Source organism: Carcharodon carcharias, chromosome 6 (assembly GCF_017639515.1).
Source record: "Carcharodon carcharias isolate sCarCar2 chromosome 6, sCarCar2.pri, whole genome shotgun sequence".
NCBI classification, from domain to species: domain Eukaryota; kingdom Metazoa; phylum Chordata; class Chondrichthyes; order Lamniformes; family Lamnidae; genus Carcharodon; species Carcharodon carcharias.
In genome coordinates, this window is record NC_054472.1 from 80429317 (window position 1) to 80455115 (window position 25799).

General features: G+C 56.5%; 1 protein-coding gene across 1 annotated transcript in view; it reads right to left on the reverse strand.

The window, feature by feature from the left end:
• LOC121278761 (retinol dehydrogenase 10-like) overlaps positions 1-25799 on the reverse strand; it is a 104500-nt gene that overhangs the window by 8985 nt on the left and 69716 nt on the right. Inside the window, exon 4 of the mRNA XM_041189172.1 lies at positions 3775-3906. Within this exon, the coding sequence (XP_041045106.1) occupies positions 3775-3906 (132 nt within the window). The remainder of the gene's footprint in view (positions 1-3774; positions 3907-25799) is intronic.

Here is a 25799-nt window from a genome sequence, read left to right on the forward strand (position 1 = left end):
CTGTGGTTCTGTGGATTCGGGGGCGCAGGTGGGGGGGGTGGCGGGGGGCTGCAGTGCACAGGCAAGTCGCTGCAGCAGCTTCTTCATGGCTGGCTTGTGGTGGCAGGGCAAGGGTGATAGTGCAAAGGGAGAAAGACAACCTCGGGGCAAAGGTGACAGTGCTGGGAGATCATGGCAGCACCAACTGAAGTTTGAGCACAAACACATGTGGAAGGGTGAAGGGGAAGAAAACAGCCAGCCTAACAGCAAAACACAAAGATGAGTACTCCACTGCAGCTAAGAGTGTTTAGCTTGAGATCAATTGACATGCTTGGAGTCAGACTTGTCAAGCAATTATGCCCACTCAAGCAGCACTAATTCCTCAGTGCCAATGATTGCTCCTCTAATGTTAACTCCTCACACGCACACTTCAAACTTGAATGAGTGCTATGATGCTGCAGAACCATTGCACGACTGGACAAGTCTGAGGATCCTGATGGGAAAGGTGGCCATCGAACACTGACGGAGGGGTGTGCTCCTAGTCTCTTGCATTATGTTTCAGAAGATATTGAAATTTACCTCATGGTGCAAACAAACCGAGTCCAGGTTAGGAAAATGCCTGGCCTAGGATGAGTGTCCAGGATGCAGTCAAGTAGCTGAAGCTGCCACCACTTGGTCATGTGGTGCAGGGTGAGTCATCATGTGCACTAAACACTGGCTATCCATGTGATGGTCTGGACACTCTGGCATGTGTTAAAAGGACTTCGACAGGCAGCTGCAGATGATGACTTGACCAAGAATGGGCCTTAGAAGACAATTGTTGACCCTTGCAGTAAGGAGACCATCAGGAACACAGTCTGGTGATCTTGCTGTCTGCCTTGTTGCTTGGAGGCAGGAGAGAAGGAGAAAAATGCAACAGGCGCCTGGATTTGCAAAGGGAGGAGCAGAACCGTGACAACCTGGGGGGGGGGGGGGGGGGGGGGGGGGGTGCGCGCGCATGGCTTTCTCTGCACGCAGAGGATGAACACCACAGAGCCATCATTCGTAGGCGCATTGCTAGACCCAGGGTATGTGCATATGTGCTACCTGCAAGTGAGCAAGAACCAGTGTTGCTGGCGCCTGCACATGTCAAGGGAACTGGTCACGCATATATACCACCTTCTGCAGGATTTGGCATCACAGGGACTCAAGGGACATCTACTACCAGTAATAAAGTTACCACTGTGCTCAATTTCTATGGCAGTGGCTCCTTCGAGGGCTCCACTGGGGACCTTCGAGATCTCGCAAGCCTCCACCTACAAATGTATCTAGGAGGTCACAGATGCTGTTTTTACCAAAGCACACAACTTTTGTCAATTTTGACAGGGATCAGGCAAGTGAGGAAGCAAGAACACTGCGATTTGCTCCGATTTATAGATTCCCACAGGTGTATGGTGCCATAGGTTGTGGCTCTTAAATCTCCTTGGCAATAAACAGTCCAGTATGTGAACCACAAAGACTTCCACTCAATGTTCAGCTCGTCTGTGACCAGAACAAACATTGTGCAGGTAGTGTGCAAGATGCCCCAGAATAGTCCACGGCTCGTCCACCCTCAGCAGGTCTCAGATCCCTGACATCTTCCAGGGACCACAAAGAATGTAGGCTGGCTCCTCGGGGACAAGGATTACTCAAAGGGCTTGGCTGACGACACCCATTTAGCAGCCTCAGACTCCTGGTCAGAGACGGTACAATGAGGCTCATGCTGCAGCCCAGAGTTTGGTTGAGCGCACTACTGGCATTCTGAAAATGAAATTCTGGTGCCTGGACAGATCTTGTGGAGCACTGCAGTACACTCCCCAGAGGGTGCTGCACATCATAGTGGCTTGCTGCACACTACAGATTCTGGCGATGCAAAGGGCGGAGGACCTGGATGATTAGGAGATGCAGGGGCTGCATGTCTCCTCCGATGAGGAAGACGACTAAGGGGATGAGGGTGATAAGGTCCTGGAGGGCGAGGGTGCAGGCGATGAGGCCATTGCACTACCCAGCTGAGGCAAGGTGTAGTCATGAGGCCCTCAATGCCGCCAAGATTCCAGGAGGATGATGATGAGGTGCAGTGAGGATAGTCCTAATACCTGCACATTGCATCTGGGAATGTCTGATAGCTGTCCAGCTGAGGGCGGCGCACATACGCTCTGTGAAGGGGCTCATGTCATCGAGACGCTGCTGAGAATTTGCTGATGATACCAAACTTGGAGTGGAGTGGAGTGGCAGACAGTGACGACAATATGAACCGCCTGCAACAGGACATAGATAGGCTAGCTGAATGGGCAGATAAGTGAAATGGCCTCTTCCCATTAGCTGATGGTAAATATATGTTCGAATTTTGGGCAAGAAATGCAGGGGAAACGTGAGGAAGAATTTTTTTACTCAGTGAGCAGTAATGACTTGGCACCCATTGTTCATGAGGGTGATCGGAGCAGAAACAATGATTTCAAAAGGAAATTTGATGGGCGTTTGAAAGAAATAAGCTTGCAGGGCTATGGGTTCAAGCAGGTGAGTGGAACTTACTGGATTGCTTTGTGGGGAGCTGGCATGGACTCAATGAGCAGAATGGCCTCCTGTGCCATAAATGGCTAACATCCCTCTCATTGTTAACTATTAATGCCCTGGAATCAGCTGTGCTTTATACACATCCGGACAGATCTGTTCACTCAGCCTTACAGTGACCATACCAAAAACCCTTACATGGAGTCAAACTGTTTCATGTACAAATTGTGCCACAGATGGCAGCTCAAAGAACAGAGTCATTAGAATGCAAAGCACATTGGAGGATATCCAATTGTGTTACTGTCCTGACAGCTCTAGGATTCTGCAGAGACTCCAGTGATCCACGGGCTATTTTTGGTAGCAGGCTAAGCATCTTGCAGAATGCAGAAAGACCTCTGGTACAAGTTGGGAGGGGGTGGTGGTTGTGGTTGAGGGGTCAATTTTGAGAACTTTCATGATCAATTACAGGCAAGTATCAGTACTTGATTATTGGGGCTATTTCTCCACAATTCAGCAGTACAGGTGGCACACCAGGAAAGTACAAGTGGTTAGTGCTAATTCAGAATTGCAGTTGTGCCCTCCTGACAAATTCCTCCAATGCCAACGTGTGAGACAAGAACAGACTGGCAATGCAACAGGACAATCCAGGACATTATCAGGTGGCAATCATCTTAACAGTTTTTTGACATAATAGCCAGCTACCCCACCTTGCTCAGGTATGATGTAGAAGAAACAAACAGCTTAAACATCACACTGGCACAAGTGTGGCAATAAGCTCGTATGCACATAGAAAAGGTTGTAAATAATGTACCTGCCTGCTGCCACCAACTGCGAGAAACGATAATCAAGTCAAGCAGTGCTATTTCTGTACTAAAGCTGCACAGAAGATGGCAGGAAATCTAGGGTTAGGGCTTCTACTTTGTATAAGGAACTTTTACAATAATAATCCATTAGTATTCTAAAATCAGTTTGTCATGGCTTCACCTCTATGCCAAGTATGTAATTGCTCAAGAATGAGAATCAATTATGTTGCCACAACTTTACTCCTAAAAAGGGAAGGAATTAAACCTTGAATGAAGTAATGCTACCTGCCTCCAAAGGCATGTATGTTACCTCACCAAGCACTGCCTCCAGGGCCACAATAAAAATTGGTACAAAGTGGAATATTTATTTGAAAAGTGTATAATATTTATATTCCAAGTCTTTAACATCTAACCTATTGCTCCCTAGCAGATAAGTAATACTTTTTCTCCTTATCCTACTTACCTTTTCATGAATGTTACAGTATACATTAGCCGAGGTGTACAAATCATTGGTTGGTCTGTGAGGATGGCTCTCATAGCTTCTTTCACACAGTACTCTGGTTTCAAAGGTGGAAGGAAGGGCTCAAATTCTTTCCTGCAAGAGAAGTTTTAGAACAGTCCTTTTGATTTTGAAATAAAGATTCTCAAAATTCATTTCTGCCAACAGTTGCACAAGTTTTGTAAAGCACAAAGTATTACTAAACTAGTACAAATTTTGCATGAGGTGGTAGGTGCTCTATAAAATTCAATTAAATAGTTTATACTAATAGGACACCTAGTATCTTTGGAAATGGGGAAAGAAGCCACTTACATTTATATTACAATATACACTTTATATATAAATACACACATAGTTGCTTGCGCTGTCAGTAATGTGTGACAACACACAAGTGAATGAACAAGGGCAGAGGTACTGAGCCTGAGAGGAAACCATGCAAGAAATCAACAGGTAAAGGCAGTGACAGAGTCAGCAAAAGAGAAGATGAGCCAGGGGTCTTTCATAGGTTAGTTTCCAAGAAAGAATTGCAGAGCCTAGAGGCAAGGGAAATGTGGACCAGAGAATGTTTTACAGCAGAGCAGCGGGAGAGTTAAGAAGAAATCCTTGAAAGTTGGCCTCAAAATCAGAGATTCTGGAGGAAAGGAAGCCTGAGTAACATTGGGAGAGGTAAGAAAAACACCTGAACTGATGCCAGCTGAAGGGAAGGAGCTGACTTATAAGCAGCCGGTGAGTGTTTTTTTCCAGATCAAATCAGGGACAGGTCTTAAGTTCATTTCTGGTAAGTTTAGATAGTAGTCTAACAGAGTCATCTATTTCTTTAGGTAACACTGAAAAAGGAAAACTAAAAGATGAAGTGATTAAACCAGGAGAGAGAAATAAGAAACATGCAAGTATAATATTTGAACAGATGAGTAATAAGATGCATGGTACAATTAAGTGTTTTTTTTTTAATACAAATGCACACAAACTAGAAGGAACAAGAGACTGGTTAGCACACGTGTAGTTCAGAACAAAATAGCCAGAACGATGATTGAATCCTGCACTGAGGTGGACTTGGAGCATGCCCCCCCACCCTCCCATAATAAAATCACAGCATAAGCTGTGGTTTGGTGATTCTTGAACAATCGAGGATGTTACCTGGGAGAAGGAACAAATGGAATGAATGGCAGGTGATAGATGATAACCGTTGCTGAGACATGGGAGGGAACAAAATGTACCAGGTTAGGTCTATGGGAAGGAAAAGGGAAAACAATAGAGAGAAACACTTCAACGATGAGGGGATATAATAAGATGTAAACAGTCAGTGGAGACTTCATGGTCAGAATTAAGAAAGAGAACAAGTTTCAAGACATAGAGCCCCCAGTTGCAGCTGCAAAGTGGTCGGCAGCAAAAATTCAGAGACTAGACAAGCACAGCAGTTTTAATTGGGGATTTTAAATTCTCATATCAGAATAGTAGTGAATTGAGTTTCTAAGGTTGCTTTCTGCAGCAATATATCTTAGAACCAACAAAGAGACAAATCACAGAATCACAGACTGTTTGCAGTACAGGAGGCCACCATTCAGCTCTCCAAAGGAATGATTTACCTAATGTCACTTCATAACCTTCTTCCTGTAGCTCTTAACATTCTTTTTCAGATAAAAACGTAATTCTCTCTTAAATGTCTCGATTGAGCCCACCTCCAACACATTCTCAGGCAGTGTATTCCAGATCCCAGCCATTTGCTGCCTGAAAAAGATTTTCCTCATGTCTCCATTGCTTCTTTTGCCAAACTATCTACATAGCTGAAGTTCCTTATCACTGGAACCATTCTCATGAATCTTTCCTGCACGCACGCTAATGCCTTCACATCTTTCCTAAAGTGTACTCTATGTCACTTATAATAATGCCTAGGACGCTGTGTGCTTTATTAACTGTGCTCTCAGTCTGTTCTGCTGCCTTCAATGACATGCACATATACACCCAAGTCCCTTTGCTCGGGTACCCTTTTAGAATTATACCCTTTGTTTTGTATTGTCTCTCCATGTTCTTCCTACCAAAATGAATCATTTCACAGTTTTCTGCATTAAATTTCACCTGCCACTTGTCTGTCCATTCCACCAACCTGTATATGTCCTTGTGAAATTCTACACTATCTGCCTCAAAGGTCACAGTACTTCCGAGTATCACATGGCCACCAACGGTGGAGCAATTAAAATTGCAGGTGCTCAGAAAGGCCAGAATTTGATAAGCACAGATGAGGGTTGTAGGGTTGGAGAAGATTAGAGATAGGGAGGTGGCAAGGCCATGGAAGGATTTGAAAATAAAAATGAAAATGTGGAAAATCACCGTGTTGGTTGGTCGCTCACCGACTTATAGTGGCTTTGAAAGGGATGATGGGTGAACAGAATTTGTGGAAGGACACAGCCAGCGAAGTTTTAGATAGCCTCAAGTTTACAGAGGGTAGAATGCAGGAAACTAGCCAGGAGTGTGTTGGAATTGTCAAGTCTAGAGGTAACAAAAAGCATGAACAAGGACTTCTGTAGCAGCTGAGCCGAGGCAGTGGTGAGTCAGGCAAAGTTAGAGTTGGCAATAGGTGATCTTATTGATAGATATGTGGTTGGAAGCTTATCTTGTGGTCAAATGAGACCAAGGTTATGGTCTAGTTCAGCCTCAGGTGGCTTCCAGGATGAGGGATGGAGTTGGTGGCTAGGGAATGCAGTTTTTTGTGGCAGGGATCAATGACTATGGCTTTGGTCTTCCAAATATTTAAATGAGGAAATTTCTGTTCATTCAGTATTGATTTTTGACAAGCAATCTGACAATAGAGAGACAATGGTAGGGTCAAGAGGGGTGGCAGAGATGTTGAGTTGGGTGAAAAATAATGCTATGTTTCTAGATAACGTCACCAATGGATAACATGTAGATGTGAAACTGGGGTGCCCCTTGGCCCACTCCTGAGATAACAGTGCTAGAGCAGGAAGATAAGTCAGTACAAGTGACACTCTGGCTACAGTTAGACTGACAAGACTGGAACCAGGCGAGTGCAGTCCCACCCAGCTGGACAACAGTGGAGAGGTGTTGGAGGAGAATGGTGTGGTCAACCATGTCAAGGTTTACAGGAAAAAAGATGAGAGATAGTGTACCTTATCCACAGTTACATAGGATGTCAATTGTCACTTTGATAAAAGTCGGTTCGTATTGTGGTAGGGACAGAAACAGAAACCAGACTCGAGGAATTCAAACCTTTTTGTTCTTTATTCTTTCATGGGATGTGGGCTTAGCCTATTGTCCATTCCTAATTGCCCTTGAATGGAGTGGCTTACAGGGCAGTTAAGAGCCAACCACATTGCTGTGGATCTGGAATCACATGTAGGCCAGGCCAAGTTTCCTTCCCTAAAGGACATTAGTGGGCCAGATGGTTTTTTTTTTTTAAAAGGCAATCGACGATAGTTGTCATGGTCACCATCACCGAAACTAACTTTCAATTCCAAATTTATTAATTGAATTTAAATTCCACCAGCTACCGTGGTGGGATTTGCACCTGTGACCCAAAGCGTTAGCCTAGGCCTCTGGATTATTAGTCCAGTGACATTACCACTGTCTCCCCATTGATTTCTGGGAAAGATGGGCACAGATTTGGGAAAACAAGGAATTATAGACCTGTTTCCCTAACATCTGTTGGGAAATTGCTAGCCTATAATTAAGGATATGGTGACTGAATACCTTGAAAACTCAGGTGATCAGAGAGAGCCAGCATGGATGTGTAATGGGAAGATCATTTCATGATCAATCTGATTGAAGTTTTTGAAGGGGTGACTGACGTATCGAATGGGAGAGTGTTTACTGATGTTATTTGTACAGAAGACTTTAAATGGATTTCCAGAAGGATTTTAAGGAAGCCTCCCATAAGAGACTGTTCGCTAAGTTTAAAGCCCATGGAAATGAAGGCAAATTATTGACCTGGTTAGGAAATTGGCTTAGCAGCGAGCGTGAAAGAGCAAGCATAAATAGTTAGGTCTGTAATTAGTAGAATGTGACCAGTGGCGTCCTGGAAGAATCTGTGTTGGGACCTTAACTAATCACTGTATTCATTAACTATTTAGAGGATGGGGTAGAAAGCCACATGCCTAAATGTGATGAGTTGAAACAGTGTAGATGGAAGCATAGCCTATCACATCTTTGTAATTTAAGTGAATGGGCAAAACTATGGCAAATAGAGATTTTAATGTAGGCAAATGTGAGGTCATTCACTGTGGATCTTAAAAAAAAAATAGAACATGGTACTTTATAAATAGTGAAATGCTAAACAATTGAAGGTCCAAAGCAACTTAGCAGTCCAGGTAGACACATCATTAAAATGTCATGAACAGATACAGAAAATAATGAAAAAAGCTACAGGAATGCTTGCCTTTGTACCTAGAGGACAAGAATAAGTGGGGGTCAAATTCATGCTTCAGCTATACAAAGCCCCAGTTAGATCACACCTCGAATATGGTGAGCAATTCTCAGCACTACACCTTAGAAAGATATATTGGCCTTGGAGACAGAGCAGTGTAGACTTACCAGAATGATACCTGTACGTAGGGGTCAAACCACAAGAGGGAATTACACAAACTGGGACTGCATTTCCTGGAATTTGGAAGATTAAGGAGTGATGTGATTGAAGGTTAAGATGTAAAGGGGAATGGAGAGCGCAGCGAGAGAGAGAGAGAGAGAGAGAGAGAGAGCGTGCGAGCGCAGCGAGAGAGAGAGAGAGCGTGCGAGCGCAGCGAGAGAGAGAGAGAGCGTGCGAGCGCAGCGAGAGAGAGAGAGAGCGTGCGAGCGCAGCGAGAGAGAGAGAGAGAGCGTGCGAGCGCAGCGAGAGAGAGAGAGAGAGCGTGCGAGCGCAGCGAGAGAGAGAGAGAGCGTGCGAGCGCAGCGAGAGAGAGAGAGAGCGTGCGAGCGCAGCGAGAGAGAGAGAGAGAGAGCGTGCGAGCGCGGCGAGAGAGAGAGAGAGCGTGCGAGCGCAGCGAGAGAGAGAGCGCGAGAGCGGCGAGAGAGCGCGAGAGCGCGGCGAGAGAGCGCGAGAGCGGCGAGAGAGCGCGAGAGCGGCGAGAGAGCGCGAGAGCGGCGAGAGAGCGCGAGAGCGCGCGAGCGCGGCGAGAGCGAGAGAGAGCGCGCGAGCGAGAGAGAGAGCGCGCGAGCGAGAGAGAGAGCGCGCGAGCGAGAGAGAGAGCGCGCGAGCGAGAGAGAGAGCGCGCGAGCGAGAGAGAGAGCGCGCGAGCGAGAGAGAGAGCGCGCGAGCGCGGCGAGAGAGCGCGAGAGCGGCGAGAGAGAGAGAGAGCGCGCGAGCGAGACAGAGAGCGCGCGAGCGCGGCGAGAGAGAGAGAGAGCGCGCGAGCGCGGCGAGAGAGAGAGAGAGCGCGCGAGCGCGGCGAGAGAGAGAGAGCGCGCGAGCGCGGCGAGAGAGAGAGAGAGCGCGCGAGCGCGGCGAGAGAGAGAGAGAGCGCGCGAGCGCGGCGAGAGAGAGAGAGAGCGCGCGAGCGCGGCGAGAGAGAGAGCGCGCGAGCGCGGCGAGAGAGAGAGAGAGCGCGCGAGCGCGGCGAGAGAGAGAGAGAGCGCGCGAGCGCGGCGAGAGAGAGAGAGAGCGCGCGAGCGCGGCGAGAGAGAGAGAGAGCGCGCGAGCGCGGCGAGAGAGAGAGAGAGCGCGCGAGCGCGGCGAGAGAGAGAGAGAGCGCGCGAGCGCGGCGAGAGAGAGAGAGAGCGCGCGAGCGCGGCGAGAGAGAGAGAGAGAGCGCGCGAGCGCGGCGAGAGAGAGAGAGAGCGCGCGAGCGCGGCGAGAGAGAGAGAGAGAGCGCGCGAGCGCGGCGAGAGAGAGAGAGAGAGCGCGCGAGCGCGGCGAGAGAGAGAGAGAGCGCGCGAGCGCGGCGAGAGAGAGAGAGAGAGCGCGCGAGCGCGGCGAGAGAGAGAGAGAGCGCGCGAGCGCGGCGAGAGAGAGAGAGAGCGCGCGAGCGCGGCGAGAGAGAGAGAGAGCGCGCGAGCGCGGCGAGAGAGAGAGAGAGCGCGCACGCGCGGCGAGAGAGAGAGCGCGCGCGGCGAGAGAGAGCGCGAGAGCGCGGCGAGAGAGAGAGAGACAGCGCGGCGAGAGAGAGAGAGACAGCGCGGCGAGAGAGAGAGAGACAGCGCGGCGAGAGAGAGAGAGACAGCGCGGCGAGAGAGAGAGAGACAGCGCGGCGAGAGAGAGAGAGACAGCGCGGCGAGAGAGAGAGAGACAGCGCGGCGAGAGAGAGAGAGACAGCGCGAGAGCGAGAGCGCGAGAGCGAGAGCGCGCGAGCGCGGCGAGAGAGAGAGAGACAGCGCGAGAGCGAGAGCGCGCGAGCGCGGCGAGAGAGAGAGAGACAGCGCGAGAGCGAGACCGCGCGAGCGCGGCGAGAGAGAGAGAGACAGCGCGAGAGCGAGAGCGCGCGAGCGCGGCGAGAGAGAGAGAGCGCGAGAGCGCGGCGAGAGAGAGAGAGCGCGAGAGCGCGGCGAGAGAGAGAGCGCGAGAGCGCGGCGAGAGAGAGAGCGCGAGAGCGCGGCGAGAGAGAGAGCGCGAGAGCGCGGCGAGAGAGAGAGCGCGAGAGCGCGGCGAGAGAGAGAGCGCGAGAGCGCGGCGAGAGAGAGAGCGCGAGAGCGGCGAGAGAGAGAGCGCGAGAGCGCGCGAGCGCGGCGAGAGAGAGAGCGCGAGAGCGCGCGAGCGCGGCGAGAGAGAGAGAGAGAGAGCGCGCGAGCGCGGCGAGAGAGAGAGCGCGAGAGCGCGCGAGCGCGGCGAGAGAGAGAGCGCGAGAGCGCGCGAGCGCGGCGAGAGAGAGAGAGCGCGAGAGCGCGCGAGCGCGGCGAGAGAGAGAGCGCGCGAGCGCGGCGAGAGAGCGCGAGAGCGCGCGAGCGCGGCGAGAGAGCGCGGCGAGAGAGAGAGAGAGCGCGCGAGCGAGAGAGAGAGCGCGCGAGCGCGGCGAGAGAGCGCGAGAGCGGCGAGAGAGAGAGAGAGCGCGCGAGCGCGGCGAGAGAGAGAGCGCGCGAGCGAGAGAGAGAGCGCGCGAGCGCGGCGAGCGAGAGAGAGAGCGCGCGAGCGCGGCGAGCGAGAGAGAGAGCGCGCGAGCGCGGCGAGAGAGAGAGAGAGCGCGCGAGCGCGGCGAGAGAGAGAGAGAGCGCGCGAGCGCGGCGAGAGAGAGAGAGAGCGCGCGAGCGCGGCGAGAGAGAGAGAGAGCGCGCGAGCGCGGCGAGAGAGAGAGAGAGAGCGCGCGAGCGCGGCGAGAGAGAGAGAGAGCGCGCGAGCGCGGCGAGAGAGAGAGAGAGCGCGCGAGCGCGGCGAGATAGAGAGCGCGCGAGCGCGGCGAGATAGAGAGCGCGCGAGCGCGGCGAGATAGAGAGAGAGCGCGCGAGCGCGGCGAGATAGAGAGAGAGCGCGCGAGCGCGGCGAGATAGAGAGAGAGCGCGCGAGCGCGGCGAGAGAGAGAGAGAGCGCGCGAGCGCGGCGAGAGAGAGAGAGAGCGCGCGAGCGCGGCGAGAGAGAGAGCGCGCGAGCGCGGCGAGAGAGAGAGCGCGCGAGCGCGGCGAGAGAGAGAGCGCGCGAGCGCGGCGAGAGAGAGAGCGCGCGAGCGCGGCGAGAGAGAGAGCGAGCGCGGCGAGAGAGAGAGCGCGCGCGGCGAGAGAGAGAGCGCGCGCGGCGAGAGAGAGAGCGCGCGCGGCGAGAGAGAGAGCGCGCGCGGCGAGAGAGAGAGCGCGCGCGGCGAGAGAGAGAGCGCGCGCGGGCGAGAGAGAGAGCGCGCGCGGCGAGAGAGAGAGCGCGCGCGGCGAGAGAGAGAGCGCGCGCGGCGAGAGAGAGAGCGCGCGCGGCGAGAGAGAGAGCGCGCGCGGCGAGAGAGAGAGCGCGCGCGGCGAGAGAGAGAGCGCGCGCGGCGAGAGAGAGAGCGCGCGCGGCGAGAGAGAGAGCGCGCGCGGCGAGAGAGAGAGCGCGCGCGGCGAGAGAGAGAGCGCGCGCGGCGAGAGAGAGCGCGCGCGGCGAGAGCGAGAGCGGCGAGAGAGAGAGAGACAGCGCGAGAGCGAGAGCGTGAGAGCGAGAGCGCGCGAGCGCGGCGAGAGAGAGAGAGACAGCGCGAGAGCGAGAGCGCGCGAGCGCGGCGAGAGAGAGAGAGAGACAGCGCGAGAGCGAGAGCGCGCGAGCGCGGCGAGAGAGAGAGAGACAGCGCGAGAGCGAGAGCGCGCGAGCGCGGCGAGAGAGAGAGCGCGAGAGCGCGCGAGCGCGGCGAGAGAGAGAGCGCGAGAGCGCGCGAGCGCGGCGAGAGAGAGAGCGCGAGAGCGCGGCGAGAGAGAGAGCGCGAGAGAGCGCGAGAGCGGCGAGAGAGAGAGCGCGAGAGCGCGCGAGCGCGGCGAGAGAGAGAGCGCGAGAGCGCGCGAGCGCGGCGAGAGAGAGCGCGAGAGCGCGCGAGCGCGGCGAGAGAGAGCGCGAGAGCGCGCGAGCGCGGCGAGAGAGAGCGCGAGAGCGCGCGAGCGCGGCGAGAGAGAGCGCGAGAGCGCGCGAGCGCGGCGAGAGAGAGCGAGAGAGCGCGCGAGCGCGGCGAGAGAGAGCGAGAGAGCGCGCGAGCGCGGCGAGAGAGAGCGAGAGAGCGCGCGAGCGCGGCGAGAGAGAGAGCGCGCGAGCGCGGCGAGAGAGAGAGCGCGCGAGCGCGGCGAGAGAGAGAGCGCGCGAGCGCGGCGAGAGAGAGAGCGCGCGAGCGCGGCGAGAGAGAGAGCGCGCGAGCGCGGCGAGAGAGAGAGCGCGCGAGCGCGGCGAGAGAGAGAGCGCGAGAGCGCGGCGAGAGAGAGAGCGCGAGAGCGCGGCGAGAGACAGAGCGCGAGAGCGCGGCGAGAGAGAGAGCGCGAGAGCGCGGCGAGAGAGAGAGCGCGAACGCGGCGAGAGAGAGAGCGCGCGAGCGTGGCGAGAGAGAGAGCGCGCGAGCGCGGCGAGAGAGAGAGAGAGCGCGCGAGCGCGGCGAGAGAGAGAGCGCGCGAGCGCGGCGAGAGAGAGAGCGCGCGAGCGCGGCGAGAGAGAGAGCGCGCGAGCGCGGCGAGAGAGAGAGCGCGCGAGCGCGGCGAGAGAGAGAGCGCGCGAGCGCGGCGAGAGAGAGAGCGCGCGAGCGCGGCGAGAGAGAGAGCGCGCGAGCGCGGCGAGAGAGAGAGCGCGAGAGCGCGGCGAGAGAGAGAGCGCGAGAGCGCGCGAGCGCGGCGAGAGAGAGAGCGCGCGAGCGCGGCGAGAGAGAGAGCGCGCGAGCGCGGCGAGAGAGAGAGCGCGAGAGCGCGGCGAGAGAGAGAGCGCGAGAGCGCGGCGAGAGAGCGCGAGAGCGCGGCGAGAGAGAGAGCGCGAGAGCGCGGCGAGAGAGAGAGCGCGAGAGCGCGGCGAGAGAGAGAGCGCGAGAGCGCGGCGAGAGAGAGAGCGCGAGAGCGCGGCGAGAGAGAGAGCGCGAGAGCGCGGCGAGAGAGAGAGCGCGAGAGCGCGGCGAGAGAGAGAGCGCGAGAGCGCGGCGAGAGAGAGAGCGCGAGAGCGCGGCGAGAGAGAGAGCGCGAGAGCGCGGCGAGAGAGAGAGCGCGAGAGCGGCGAGAGAGAGAGCGCGAGAGCGCGCGAGCGCGGCGAGAGAGAGAGCGCGAGAGCGCGCGAGCGCGGCGAGAAAGAGAGCGCGAGAGCGGCGAGAAAGAGAGCGCGAGAGCGCGCGAGCGCGGCGAGAGAGAGAGCGCGAGAGCGCGGCGAGAGAGAGAGCGCGAGAGCGCGCGAGCGCGGCGAGAGAGAGAGCGCGAGAGCGCGCGAGCGCGGCGAGAGAGAGAGCGCGAGAGCGCGCGAGCGCGGCGAGAGAGAGAGCGCGAGAGCGCGCGAGCGCGGCGAGAGAGAGAGCGCGAGAGCGCGCGAGCGCGGCGAGAGAGAGAGCGCGAGAGCGCGCGAGCGCGGCGAGAGAGAGAGCGCGAGAGCGCGGCGAGAGAGAGAGAGAGCGCGAGCGCGGCGAGAGAGAGAGAGAGCGCGAGCGCGGCGAGAGAGAGAGAGAGCGCGCGAGCGCGGCGAGAGAGAGAGAGAGCGCGCGAGCGCGGCGAGAGAGCGAGAGAGCGCGCGAGCGCGGCGAGAGAGCGAGAGAGCGCGCGAGCGCGGCGAGAGAGAGAGAGACAGCGCGAGAGCGAGAGCGCGCGAGCGCGGCGAGAGAGAGAGACAGCGCGAGAGCGAGAGCGCGCGAGCGCGGCGAGAGAGAGAGACAGCGCGAGAGCGCGCGAGCGCGGCGAGAGAGAGAGCGCGAGAGCGCGGCGAGAGAGAGAGCGCGAGAGCGCGGCGAGAGAGAGAGCGCGAGAGCGCGGCGAGAGAGAGAGCGCGCGAGCGCGGCGAGAGAGAGAGAGCGCGCGAGCGCGGCGAGAGAGAGAGAGAGCGCGCGAGCGCGGCGAGAGAGAGAGAGCGCGCGAGCGCGGCGAGAGAGCGAGAGAGCGCGCGAGCGCGGCGAGAGAGAGAGAGACAGCGCGAGAGCGAGAGCGCGCGAGCGCGGCGAGAGAGAGAGAGACAGCGCGAGAGCGAGAGCGCGCGAGCGCGGCGAGAGAGAGAGAGACAGCGCGAGAGCGAGAGCGCGCGAGCGCGGCGAGAGAGAGAGCGCGAGAGCGCGCGAGCGCGGCGAGAGAGAGAGCGCGAGAGCGCGCGAGCGCGGCGAGAGAGAGAGCGCGAGAGCGCGGCGAGAGAGAGAGCGCGAGAGAGCGCGAGCGCGGCGAGAGCGAGAGCGCGAGAGCGCGCGAGCGCGGCGAGAGCGAGAGCGCGAGAGCGCGCGAGCGCGGCGAGAGCGAGAGCGCGAGAGCGCGCGAGCGCGGCGAGAGCGAGAGCGCGAGAGCGCGCGAGCGCGGCGAGCGCGAGAGCGCGCGAGCGCGGCGAGAGCGAGAGCGCGAGAGCGCGCGAGCGCGGCGAGAGCGAGAGCGCGAGAGCGCGCGAGCGCGGCGAGAGCGAGAGCGCGAGAGCGCGCGAGCGCGGCGAGAGCGAGAGCGCGAGAGCGCGCGAGCGCGGCGAGGGCGAGAGCGAGAGCGCGAGAGCGCGCGAGCGCGGCGAGAGCGAGAGCGCGAGAGCGCGCGAGCGCGGCGAGAGAGAGAGCGCGAGAGCGGCGAGAGAGAGAGCGCGAGAGCGGCGAGAGAGAGAGCGCGAGAGCGCGCGAGCGCGGCGAGGGCGAGAGCGAGAGCGCGAGAGCGCGCGAGCGCGGCGAGAGCGAGAGCGCGAGAGCGCGCGAGCGCGGCGAGAGAGAGAGCGCGAGAGCGGCGAGAGAGAGAGCGCGAGAGCGGCGAGAGAGAGAGCGCGAGAGCGCGCGAGCGCGGCGAGAGCGAGAGCGCGCGAGCGCGGCGAGAGCGAGAGCGCGCGAGCGCGGCGAGAGCGAGAGCGCGCGAGCGCGGCGAGAGCGAGAGCGCGCGAGCGCGGCGAGAGCGCGCGAGCGCGGCGAGAGAGAGAGCGCGCGAGCGCGGCGAGAGAGAGAGCGCGCGAGCGCGGCGAGAGAGAGAGCGCGCGAGCGCGGCGAGAGAGAGAGCGCGAGAGCGCGCGAGCGCGGCGAGAGAGAGAGCGCGAGAGCGCGCGAGCGCGGCGAGAGAGAGAGCGCGAGAGCGCGCGAGCGCGGCGAGAGAGAGAGAGAGCGCGCGAGCGCGGCGAGAGAGAGAGAGAGCGCGCGAGCGCGGCGAGAGAGCGAGAGAGCGCGCGAGCGCGGCGAGAGAGCGAGAGAGCGCGCGAGCGCGGCGAGAGAGCGAGAGAGCGCGCGAGCGCGGCGAGAGAGAGACAGCGCGAGAGCGAGAGCGCGCGAGCGCGGCGAGAGAGAGAGAGACAGCGCGAGAGCGAGAGCGCGCGAGCGCGGCGAGAGAGAGAGAGACAGCGCGAGAGCGAGAGCGCGCGAGCGCGGCGAGAGAGAGAGAGACAGCGCGAGAGCGAGAGCGCGCGAGCGCGGCGAGAGAGAGAGAGACAGCGCGAGAGCGAGAGCGCGCGAGCGCGGCGAGAGCGAGAGAGACAGCGCGAGAGCGCGGCGAGAGAGAGAGCGCGAGAGCGCGGCGAGAGAGAGAGCGCGAGAGCGCGGCGAGAGAGAGAGCGCGAGAGCGCGGCGAGAGAGAGAGCGCGAGAGCGCGGCGAGAGAGAGAGAGAGAGAGAGCGCGCGAGCGCGGCGAGAGAGAGAGAGAGAGAGAGCGCGCGAGCGCGGCGAGCGCGAGAGCGCGCGAGCGCGGCGAGAGCGAGAGCGCGAGAGCGCGCGAGCGCGGCGAGAGCGAGAGCGCGAGAGCGCGCGAGCGCGGCGAGAGCGAGAGCGCGAGAGCGCGCGAGCGCGGCGAGAGCGAGAGCGCGAGAGCGCGCGAGCGCGGCGAGGGCGAGAGCGAGAGCGCGAGAGCGCGCGAGCGCGGCGAGAGCGAGAGCGCGAGAGCGCGCGAGCGCGGCGAGAGAGAGAGCGCGAGAGCGGCGAGAGAGAGAGCGCGAGAGCGGCGAGAGAGAGAGCGCGAGAGCGCGCGAGCGCGGCGAGGGCGAGAGCGAGAGCGCGAGAGCGCGCGAGCGCGGCGAGAGCGAGAGCGCGAGAGCGCGCGAGCGCGGCGAGAGAGAGAGCGCGAGAGCGGCGAGAGAGAGAGCGCGAGAGCGGCGAGAGAGAGAGCGCGAGAGCGCGCGAGCGCGGCGAGAGCGAGAGCGCGCGAGCGCGGCGAGAGCGAGAGCGCGCGAGCGCGGCGAGAGCGAGAGCGCGCGAGCGCGGCGAGAGCGAGAGCGCGCGAGCGCGGCGAGAGCGCGCGAGCGCGGCGAGAGAGAGAGCGCGCGAGCGCGGCGAGAGAGAGAGCGCGCGAGCGCGGCGAGAGAGAGAGCGCGCGAGCGCGGCGAGAGAGAGAGCGCGAGAGCGCGCGAGCGCGGCGAGAGAGAGAGCGCGAGAGCGCGCGAGCGCGGCGAGAGAGAGAGCGCGAGAGCGCGCGAGCGCGGCGAGAGAGAGAGAGAGCGCGCGAGCGCGGCGAGAGAGAGAGAGAGCGCGCGAGCGCGGCGAGAGAGCGAGAGAGCGCGCGAGCGCGGCGAGAGAGCGAGAGAGCGCGCGAGCGCGGCGAGAGAGCGAGAGAGCGCGCGAGCGCGGCGAGAGAGAGACAGCGCGAGAGCGAGAGCGCGCGAGCGCGGCGAGAGAGAGAGAGACAGCGCGAGAGCGAGAGCGCGCGAGCGCGGCGAGAGAGAGAGAGACAGCGCGAGAGCGAGAGCGCGCGAGCGCGGCGAGAGAGAGAGAGACAGCGCGAGAGCGAGAGCGCGCGAGCGCGGCGAGAGAGAGAGAGACAGCGCGAGAGCGAGAGCGCGCGAGCGCGGCGAGAGCGAGAGAGACAGCGCGAGAGCGCGGCGAGAGAGAGAGCGCGAGAGCGCGGCGAGAGAGAGAGCGCGAGAGCGCGGCGAGAGAGAGAGCGCGAGAGCGCGGCGAGAGAGAGAGCGCGAGAGCGCGGCGAGAGAGAGAGAGAGAGAGAGCGCGCGAGCGCGGCGAGAGAGAGAGAGAGAGAGAGCGCGCGAGCGCGGCGAGAGAGAGAGAGAGCGCGCGAGCGCGGCGAGAGAGAGAGAGAGCGCGCGAGCGCGGCGAGAGAGAGAGAGAGCGCGCGAGCGCGGCGAGAGAGAGAGAGAGCGCGCGAGCGCGGCGAGAGAGAGAGAGAGCGCGCGAGCGCGGCGAGAGAGAGAGAGAGCGCGCGAGCGCGGCGAGAGAGAGAGAGAGCGCGCGAGCGCGGCGAGAGAGAGAGAGAGAGCGCGCGAGCGCGGCGAGAGAGAGAGAGAGCGCGCGAGCGCGGCGAGAGAGAGAGAGAGAGCGCGCGCGCGCGGCGAGAGAGAGAGAGAGCGCGCGCGGCGAGAGACAGCGCGAGAGCGAGAGCGCGTGAGCGCGGCGAGAGAGAGAGAGACAGCGCGAGAGCGAGAGCGCGCGAGCGCGGCGAGAGAGAGAGCGCGAGAGCGCGCGAGCGCGGCGAGAGAGAGAGCGCGAGAGCGCGCGAGCGCGGCGAGAGAGAGAGCGCGAGAGCGCGGCGAGAGAGAGAGCGCGAGAGCGCGCGAGCGCGGCGAGAGAGAGAGCGCGAGAGCGCGGCGAGAGAGAGAGCGCGAGAGCGCGCGAGCGCGGCGAGAGAGAGAGCGCGAGAGCGCGCGAGCGCGGCGAGAGAGAGAGCGCGAGAGCGCGCGAGCGCGGCGAGAGAGAGAGCGCGAGAGCGCGCGAGCGCGGCGAGAGAGAGAGCGCGAGAGCGCGCGAGCGCGGCGAGAGAGAGAGCGCGAGAGCGCGCGAGCGCGGCGAGAGAGAGAGCGAGCGCGCGAGCGCGGCGAGAGAGAGAGAGAGCGCGCGAGCGCGGCGAGAGAGAGAGAGAGCGCGCGAGCGCGGCGAGAGAGAGAGAGAGAGAGAGCGCGCGCGGCGAGAGAGAGAGAGAGCGCGCGCGGCGAGAGAGAGAGAGAGCGCGCGCGGCGAGAGAGAGAGAGAGAGAGCGCGCGCGGCGAGAGAGAGAGAGAGAGAGCGCGCGCGGCGAGAGAGAGAGAGAGAGCGCGCGCGGCGAGAGAGAGAGAGAGAGCGCGCGCGGCGAGAGAGAGAGAGAGAGAGCGCGCGCGGCGAGAGAGAGAGAGAGAGCGCGCGCGGCGAGAGAGAGAGAGAGAGCGCGCGCGGCGAGAGAGAGAGAGAGAGCGCGCGCGGCGAGAGAGAGAGAGAGCGCGCGCGGCGAGAGAGAGCGAGAGCGCGCGAGCGCGGCGAGAGAGAGAGAGACAGCGCGAGAGCGAGAGCGCGCGAGCGCGGCGAGAGAGAGAGAGACAGCGCGAGAGCGAGAGCGCGCGAGCGCGGCGAGAGAGAGAGAGACAGCGCGAGAGCGAGAGCGCGCGAGCGCGGCGAGAGAGAGAGAGACAGCGCGAGAGCGAGAGCGCGCGAGCGCGGCGAGAGAGAGAGAGACAGCGCGAGAGCGAGAGCGCGCGAGCGCGGCGAGAGCGAGAGCGCGCGAGCGCGGCGAGAGAGAGAGCGCGCGAGCGCGGCGAGAGAGAGAGCGCGCGAGCGCGGCGAGAGAGAGAGCGCGCGAGCGCGGCGAGAGAGAGAGCGCGCGAGCGAGAGAGCGCGCGAGCGCGGCGAGAGAGAGAGCGCGAGAGCGCGGCGAGAGAGAGAGCGCGAGAGCGCGGCGAGAGAGAGAGCGCGAGAGCGCGGCGAGAGAGAGAGCGCGAGAGCGCGGCGAGAGAGAGAGCGCGAGAGCGCGGCGACAGAGAGAGAGAGCGCGCGAGCGCGGCGACAGAGAGAGAGAGCGCGCGAGCGCGGCGACAGAGAGAGAGAGCGCGCGAGCGCGGCGACAGAGAGAGAGAGCGCGCGAGCGCGGCGACAGAGAGAGAGAGCGCGCGAGCGCGGCGACAGAGAGAGAGAGCGCGCGAGCGCGGCGACAGAGAGAGAGAGCGCGCGAGCGCGGCGACAGAGAGAGAGAGCGCGCGAGCGCGGCGACAGAGAGAGAGAGCGCGCGAGCGCGGCGACAGAGAGAGAGAGCGCGCGAGCGCGGCGACAGAGAGAGAGAGCGCGCGAGCGCGGCGACAGAGAGAGAGAGCGCGCGAGCGCGGCGACAGAGAGAGAGAGCGCGCGAGCGCGGCGACAGAGAGAGAGAGCGCGCGAGCGCGGCGACAGAGAGAGAGAGCGCGCGAGCGCGGCGAGAGAGAGAGCGCGCGAGCGCGGCGAGAGAGAGCGCGCGAGCGCGGCGAGAGAGAGAGCGCGCGAGCGCGGCGAGAGAGAGAGCGCGCGAGCGCGGCGAGAGAGAGAGCGCGAGAGCGCGGCGAGAGAGAGAGCGCGAGAGCGCGGCGAGAGAGAGAGCGCGAGAGCGCGGCGAGAGAGAGAGCGCGCGAGCGCGGCGAGAGAGAGAGAGAGCGCGCGAGCGCGGCGAGAGAGAGAGAGAGCGCGCGAGCGCGGCGAGAGAGAGAGAGAGAGCGCGCGAGCGCGGCGAGAGAGAGAGAGAGCGCGCGAGCGCGGCGAGAGAGAGAGACAGCGCGAGAGCGAGAGCGCGCGAGCGCGGCGAGAGAGAGAGAGACAGCGCGAGAGCGAGAGCGCGCGAGCGCGGCGAGAGAGAGAGAGACAGCGCGAGAGCGAGAGCGCGCGAGCGCGGCGAGAGAGAGAGAGACAGCGCGAGAGCGACAGCGCGCGAGCGCGGCGAGAGAGAGAGCGTGCGAGCGCGGCGAGAGAGAGAGCGCGAGAGCGCGGCGAGAGAGAGAGCGCGAGAGCGCGGCGAGAGAGAGAGCGCGAGAGCGCGGCGAGAGAGAGAGCGCGAGAGCGCGGCGAGAGAGAGAGCGCGAGAGCGCGCGAGCGCAGCGAGAGAGAGAACGCGAGAGCGGCGAGAGAGAGAACGCGAGAGCGGCGAGAGAGAGAACGCGAGAGCGGCGAGAGAGAGAACGCGAGAGCGGCGAGAGAGAGAACGCGAGAGCGGCGAGAGAGAGAACGCGAGAGCGGCGAGAGAGAGAGCGCGAGAGCGGCGAGAGAGAGAGCGCGAGAGCGGCGAGAGAGAGAGCGCGAGAGCGCGCGAGCGCGGCGAGAGAGAGAGCGAGAGCGAGAGAGAGCGAGAGCGAGAGAGAGCAAGAGAGAGAGAGCAAGAGAGAGAGAGCAAGAGAGAGAGAGCAAGAGAGAGAGAGCGAGAGAGAGAGAGCGAGAGAGAGAGAGCGAGAGAGAGAGAGCGAGAGAGAGAGAGCGAGAGAGAGAGAGCGAGAGAGAGAGAGAGCGAGAGAGAGAGAGAGCGAGAGAGAGAGAGCGAGAGAGAGAGAGCGAGAGAGAGAGAGCGAGAGAGAGAGAGCGAGAGAGAGAGAGCGAGAGAGAAACTACTTCTGTTGGTTGGGGAGTTTAGAACTAGAGAAAATAAACTAAAAATTAGTAATGGTAGTATTTAGAATTTGCTTTCAGAAATGGCAATTGATGTTAGATAATTGTTAATTTTAGCTCCATGATTGATCATATCTTTCTGTTAACAAAAATCTAAGGGATATGGGGAAAATATTAAGTTGTAAGAGCAATATTAAGAGTTAAGTTGCAGCTTAGAGGGAACATTGCCAGCAGGTGAGCAAAAGATTTAAAAACTTAATACAAGCACCAACATTTTTATTGTCTTCAACCCATTCTCTACCATGCTCTGTTGGAAGTGAACTAATTTAGCAACTAGCCTACAGATTTAATAAACCTTTAATTTCAGGAGTGCTCAGAGCTAGTTTTACTTGAACATTATCACCTGCTTGTTCTAATCTGAATCAGGCATCTAGCTGTAGAAGTGAAAAACAATTAGTTGTATTTCAAATAATTCAAAGCATTACTACTGATGTAGCAGAATATACTATGTGTAAACCATAGAAAGTCTGGGAGATCAAAAATACATTTACATTCATATGTGCTGAACAGAGGCTTCCCTGTAGGGAGAATGAAATCAGTGCCGATAAAAACAGCAATATCAGAAGAGGCTTCTTGATTTGCAAAAATCTAACTTTGGCTTGGAAGAATGGCTTTTTCTTCTGTATGTTTTTAACACTCATCGTCCCACGTCACTTATTTTTTCCTGTTATTCTGAAAGCTGAATTGGTACAAACTTGTATAAAGAGTAGACAATAGTTAGATCAGGTGTCAAAAAAGGTTTATGAAATCAAAGGCAAAACATATTTGGAAAAAAATTTCTGTAACAGAATTAATTGATAATCAAATCTGTCCAAAGCAAATATGCAAAAAACCAAGATGGTTTTACTTTAATGAAAAGGGGGCTAATGCATTTTAAGGTCCTTTTGAACAATTCCCTAGTTTACCAGTAAAAGTCCCTCCTGAAAATCCAATGCAAGCGTAATGCAGTTTTTGTACTTTCAAATGAAACCAAGCCATCACTCAGGTGAAAAAAATGGAAGTACTTGGTTACCAGTGCTGTAAATTCCATAAGGTCTTACGACACTATTGTTGCAAGTCCAGTTTATTTATTCTTTTGGATTTAAGTAAATTAGCCAAGAAGAATAGAAGCACTAGGTCTGAAGCTGGTGCACACCTGCACTATTGTATAGTACTCATCTCACTTGAAATTTTTAGTGGTTGCCCCACTACATTTTTGTGGCTTGAAATAACAAATAAATTATTTCATATCGTGAAATGCTGCAGGTGCAGCAAACTTGGGGTTTTATAAAGAGAGAACAACACAAATGCCTTTCAGCAATAAATAATGACACAATTATCAAAACATACATCATGGAAAATTAAACAGTTTTCAGCTACACCTTTATTCAAGAATACTGGAGGCTTACATTCATTAAATATCAATTTGGTTTGGTTGGCCTCTAAATCAGAAGGTTGCGAGTTCAAGAACCACTTTGGCACCCAAAGATATGAACAATGTAGCATTGAAAGATGTTGTGATGTTTTGTAACAGAGGAATGGTAGGATGGGAAGTGTTAAGCTGAATTATGTCTCAGATGAACCATTAAGCCAATGCCCTATTTGCTTATTTTCAATGGATGCTTATTCAAAAAAGAATTTTTCTAAATTCTCTGGCAAAATTCCCCTCTCAATTATTACTATATAGGTTAGCTGGTCATTCATCTTAATGCTGTTTTGTGGGGCCTCACTGTGTAAAAGGGATTTCATTTGTGTTTACATAATAATGACAGCATTTCAAGTAACTTGTTCCATGTGAAATGCTTTGATATCTGAAGAACTTCAAGCAAGATGCTCAAACTCAAAAGACCACTAAACCTTGTAAAGCAAGTCTTAATACCTTGCTATTAAGTTCTAACATGCAAGTAAATCCTCATAATTGACAGTGCACAATATTTCAGATTCAATAATTGTCGCAACTATCCTCAAATGGTCAATATCTATTATCTAGCTCATTCTGCACTCTAGTCCATAGATGGTTTTAATAGAATGCGTTAGTCATGAACAAAAATACACGATCTGATGCATAATTGAGAAATACAAGCAAAATCTCCTTGTACAGTGAGTGGCCATGATAATCCTAATGAGAAGGCAACGCTGCATTTATTCGGAATTCAAAACACCCATAAAAGACTAACGTGCCAAACATTTTTAAACTCAGTTAAGGTAATCAGAAATATATAAATATAGAAAAGTTGTTTGCAATGTGATACTTCCAAAAAAACTCGAGTTAGGCATTTTATTTATTTTCAAATTACTGTTTCCCTCCATTTGCCAAACAATTTTGGATGGGAATAAAAGAAATGTGCTCTGCAACATGTTCTAAACAGCTGCATCATGGCTGGATACACATTGAAAACTAGCTTAGTGTCCACTAGCCCAAAGTGATATGGAGAGTACTATGCTAGGTCATATTTCCTCTTAAGGGTGTAAGGATATAATGTTGGAATTGTATAAAACACCGGTGAGGCCACAAGTGGAGTATTGCAGTTCTGGTCACCACATTACAGGAAAGACATAATAACTTTGGAGAGAGTGCAGAGGAGAGTTACAAGAATTTTGCCAGGGTTGGAAAAGTGTAGCTACGAGGAGAGATTGGATAGGTTCAGGTTATTTTCCTTAGAACAAAGAAGGCCGAGTGGTGACTTGATTGAGGTGTTCAAAATTATGATGGGAATAGATAGAGTGGACAGGATAAAATTGTTTCCCTTGGTGGAGAATTCTAGAACCAGGGGACATAGATTTAAGATAAGTGGCAGAAGGTGTAGGGGGGGGGAACATGAGGAAGAACTTTTTTTTATGCAGAGGGTAGTGGGTGTCTGGAATTTGCTGCCTAAGTTGGTGGTAGAGGCAGAAACTCAACTCTCTTAAAAAAAGTACCTGGATCTGCACCTTAAGTGCTGTAAGCAGCAGGGCTATGAGCCAGGTGCAGGAAGGTGGGATTAGAAAGGGCACCGGAGTGTCCTTGGGCTGGCATGGACAAGATGGGCTGAATGGCTTCCATATGTGCTGTAACTTTTTTTATGGTTCTAAGTTAACCCCTTATCATTCCTCTCTGAAGACAAATCATTTTTGACCAGACAATAACAAGATGAAATAGGAGCAGGAGTAGGCCATTTGGCCCCTCAAGCCTGCCCTGCCATTCAATAAGATCATGGCTGATCTGCCCCAGGCCTCAACTCCTCTTTTGTGCCAGCTCCTCATAACCCTCAACTCCCCAATATTTCAAAAATCTAACTCCCTGTTCTTTAAATACTTTGTGATCTAGCCTCCACAACTCTCTGGAGTAGAGAATTCCAGACATTCACTAACCTCAGAAGAAATTCCTTCACATCTCAGTTACAGAAGAAGGGGAAACTCACTTAAAACTATGTCCTCCAGTTCGAGATTCCCCCACTAGTAGAAACATCTTCTCACCATCTACCTTGTCAAGCCTCCTCAGAAATTTGTATGTTTCAATAAAGTTGAATAAAGTTCTTAATAGAGTTCTTCTAAACTCTAATGAATAGCTGTTTAGCTGTTCTTGATAAGTCAACCCCTTCATGCCAGGAATCAGCCTAGTGAATCTCTTTTGAACTGCATCCAATGCCAGTATATCCTTTGTTTAATACGGGGACCAAAACTGTACACAGAGCTCCAGGTGCGGCCTTACCAACATCCTGTACAGTTGTAACAAGACTTCTCTATATTTAAACTCCAACCCCCTAGCAATACAGGCCAAAATTCCATTTGCCTTCTTATTTACTTGCTGCGCCTGCATGCTAACTTCGTGTTTCATGGACAAGAACATCCAGATCCTTCTGTATTGCACTTTTTTGGAGTCTCTCTCCATTTAAATAATAGTTTGCCTTTTGATTTTTCCTACCAAAGTGCATGACCTCATGCTTTCCGACATTAAACTCCATCTGCCAACTTTTTTCAATCACTCAACCTGTCTGTATCCCCTTGCAGATTGCTTATTGGTTGGGGGGGCAGCGGGCGGAGTTGGATGGGAGCGGGCACAGGTGTGTGCGCAGCTGATCGCCGCCCATGATTGACTGGGCAGCACCATTTTATGTGGGCAGGCCAATTAGGGCCTGCCCAAGATGATGCACACCCAGAAGTACTGAGCGCTCCCTGTGCAGGCAGGTTGGGGGGGGGGGGGGGGTGTGGGCACAGAAATCGCCGAGGCACAGAGCTGCCTTGGAGATTAGTCTAAGTTCCAAAACTTTGTCAAAAAAAAATTTAAGACATGTCTCCTCACATGAGCTGGGACAGGTCAAATGAACTTTAATAAAAAAATGTATTTAATTTATAAACCCTTCATGAAACCTCATCCCGCCCGTGGATGGTTTCATGATAAATGCGAAGGCTGCCTGGGCTCTTGGCCTGCCCACCGATGTTAAGGTTAGATGGGCAGCTCAGTTAATTACAAAAACAGAATTACCTGGAAAAACTCAGCAGGTCTGGCAGCATCGGCGGAGAAGAAGAGTTGACATTGAGTCCTCATGACCCTTCAACAGAACTAGGAAATCCAAATACACTACATCTACCGGTTCCCCTTTATCAACTCTGCTCGGTATATCCTCAAAGAACTCTAGCAAATTTGTCAAACGTGATTTCCCTTTCACAAAATCACGTTGACTTAGTTTGATTGCGTTAAGCTTTTCTAAATGTCCTATTTCTTCCTTAACAATGGACTCTAGCATTTTCCCAACGACAGATGTTGGACTGACTAGCCTATAGCTTCCTGCTTTTTGTCTCTCTCCCTTCTTAAACAGGGGCGTCACATTAGTGGTTTTCCAAACCACTGGGACACTCCCAGAATCCAGTGAGTTCTGGAATATTTCGACCAATGCCTCCACTACCTCTGCAGCCACTTCCTTTAAAATCCTTGGATGCAGGCCATCAGGTCCTGAAGACCTGTCTGTCTGCTTTTCGTCCCTTTAGTTTGTCGAATACTTTGGCCCTCATGACAGAGACTGTTACAAGATCTTTCCTCCCATTAACTTCTTGCTTATCTGATATCTTTGGAATGTTTATAGTGTTGTCCACTGTGAAGACCAAAGCAAAATGTTGGTTTAAATTATCTGCCATTTCCTTTTTTCCCCCATTATCAATTCTCCAGTCGCACCCTCCAAGGGTCCCATGCTCACTTTAGCTACTCTTTCTTTTTATATA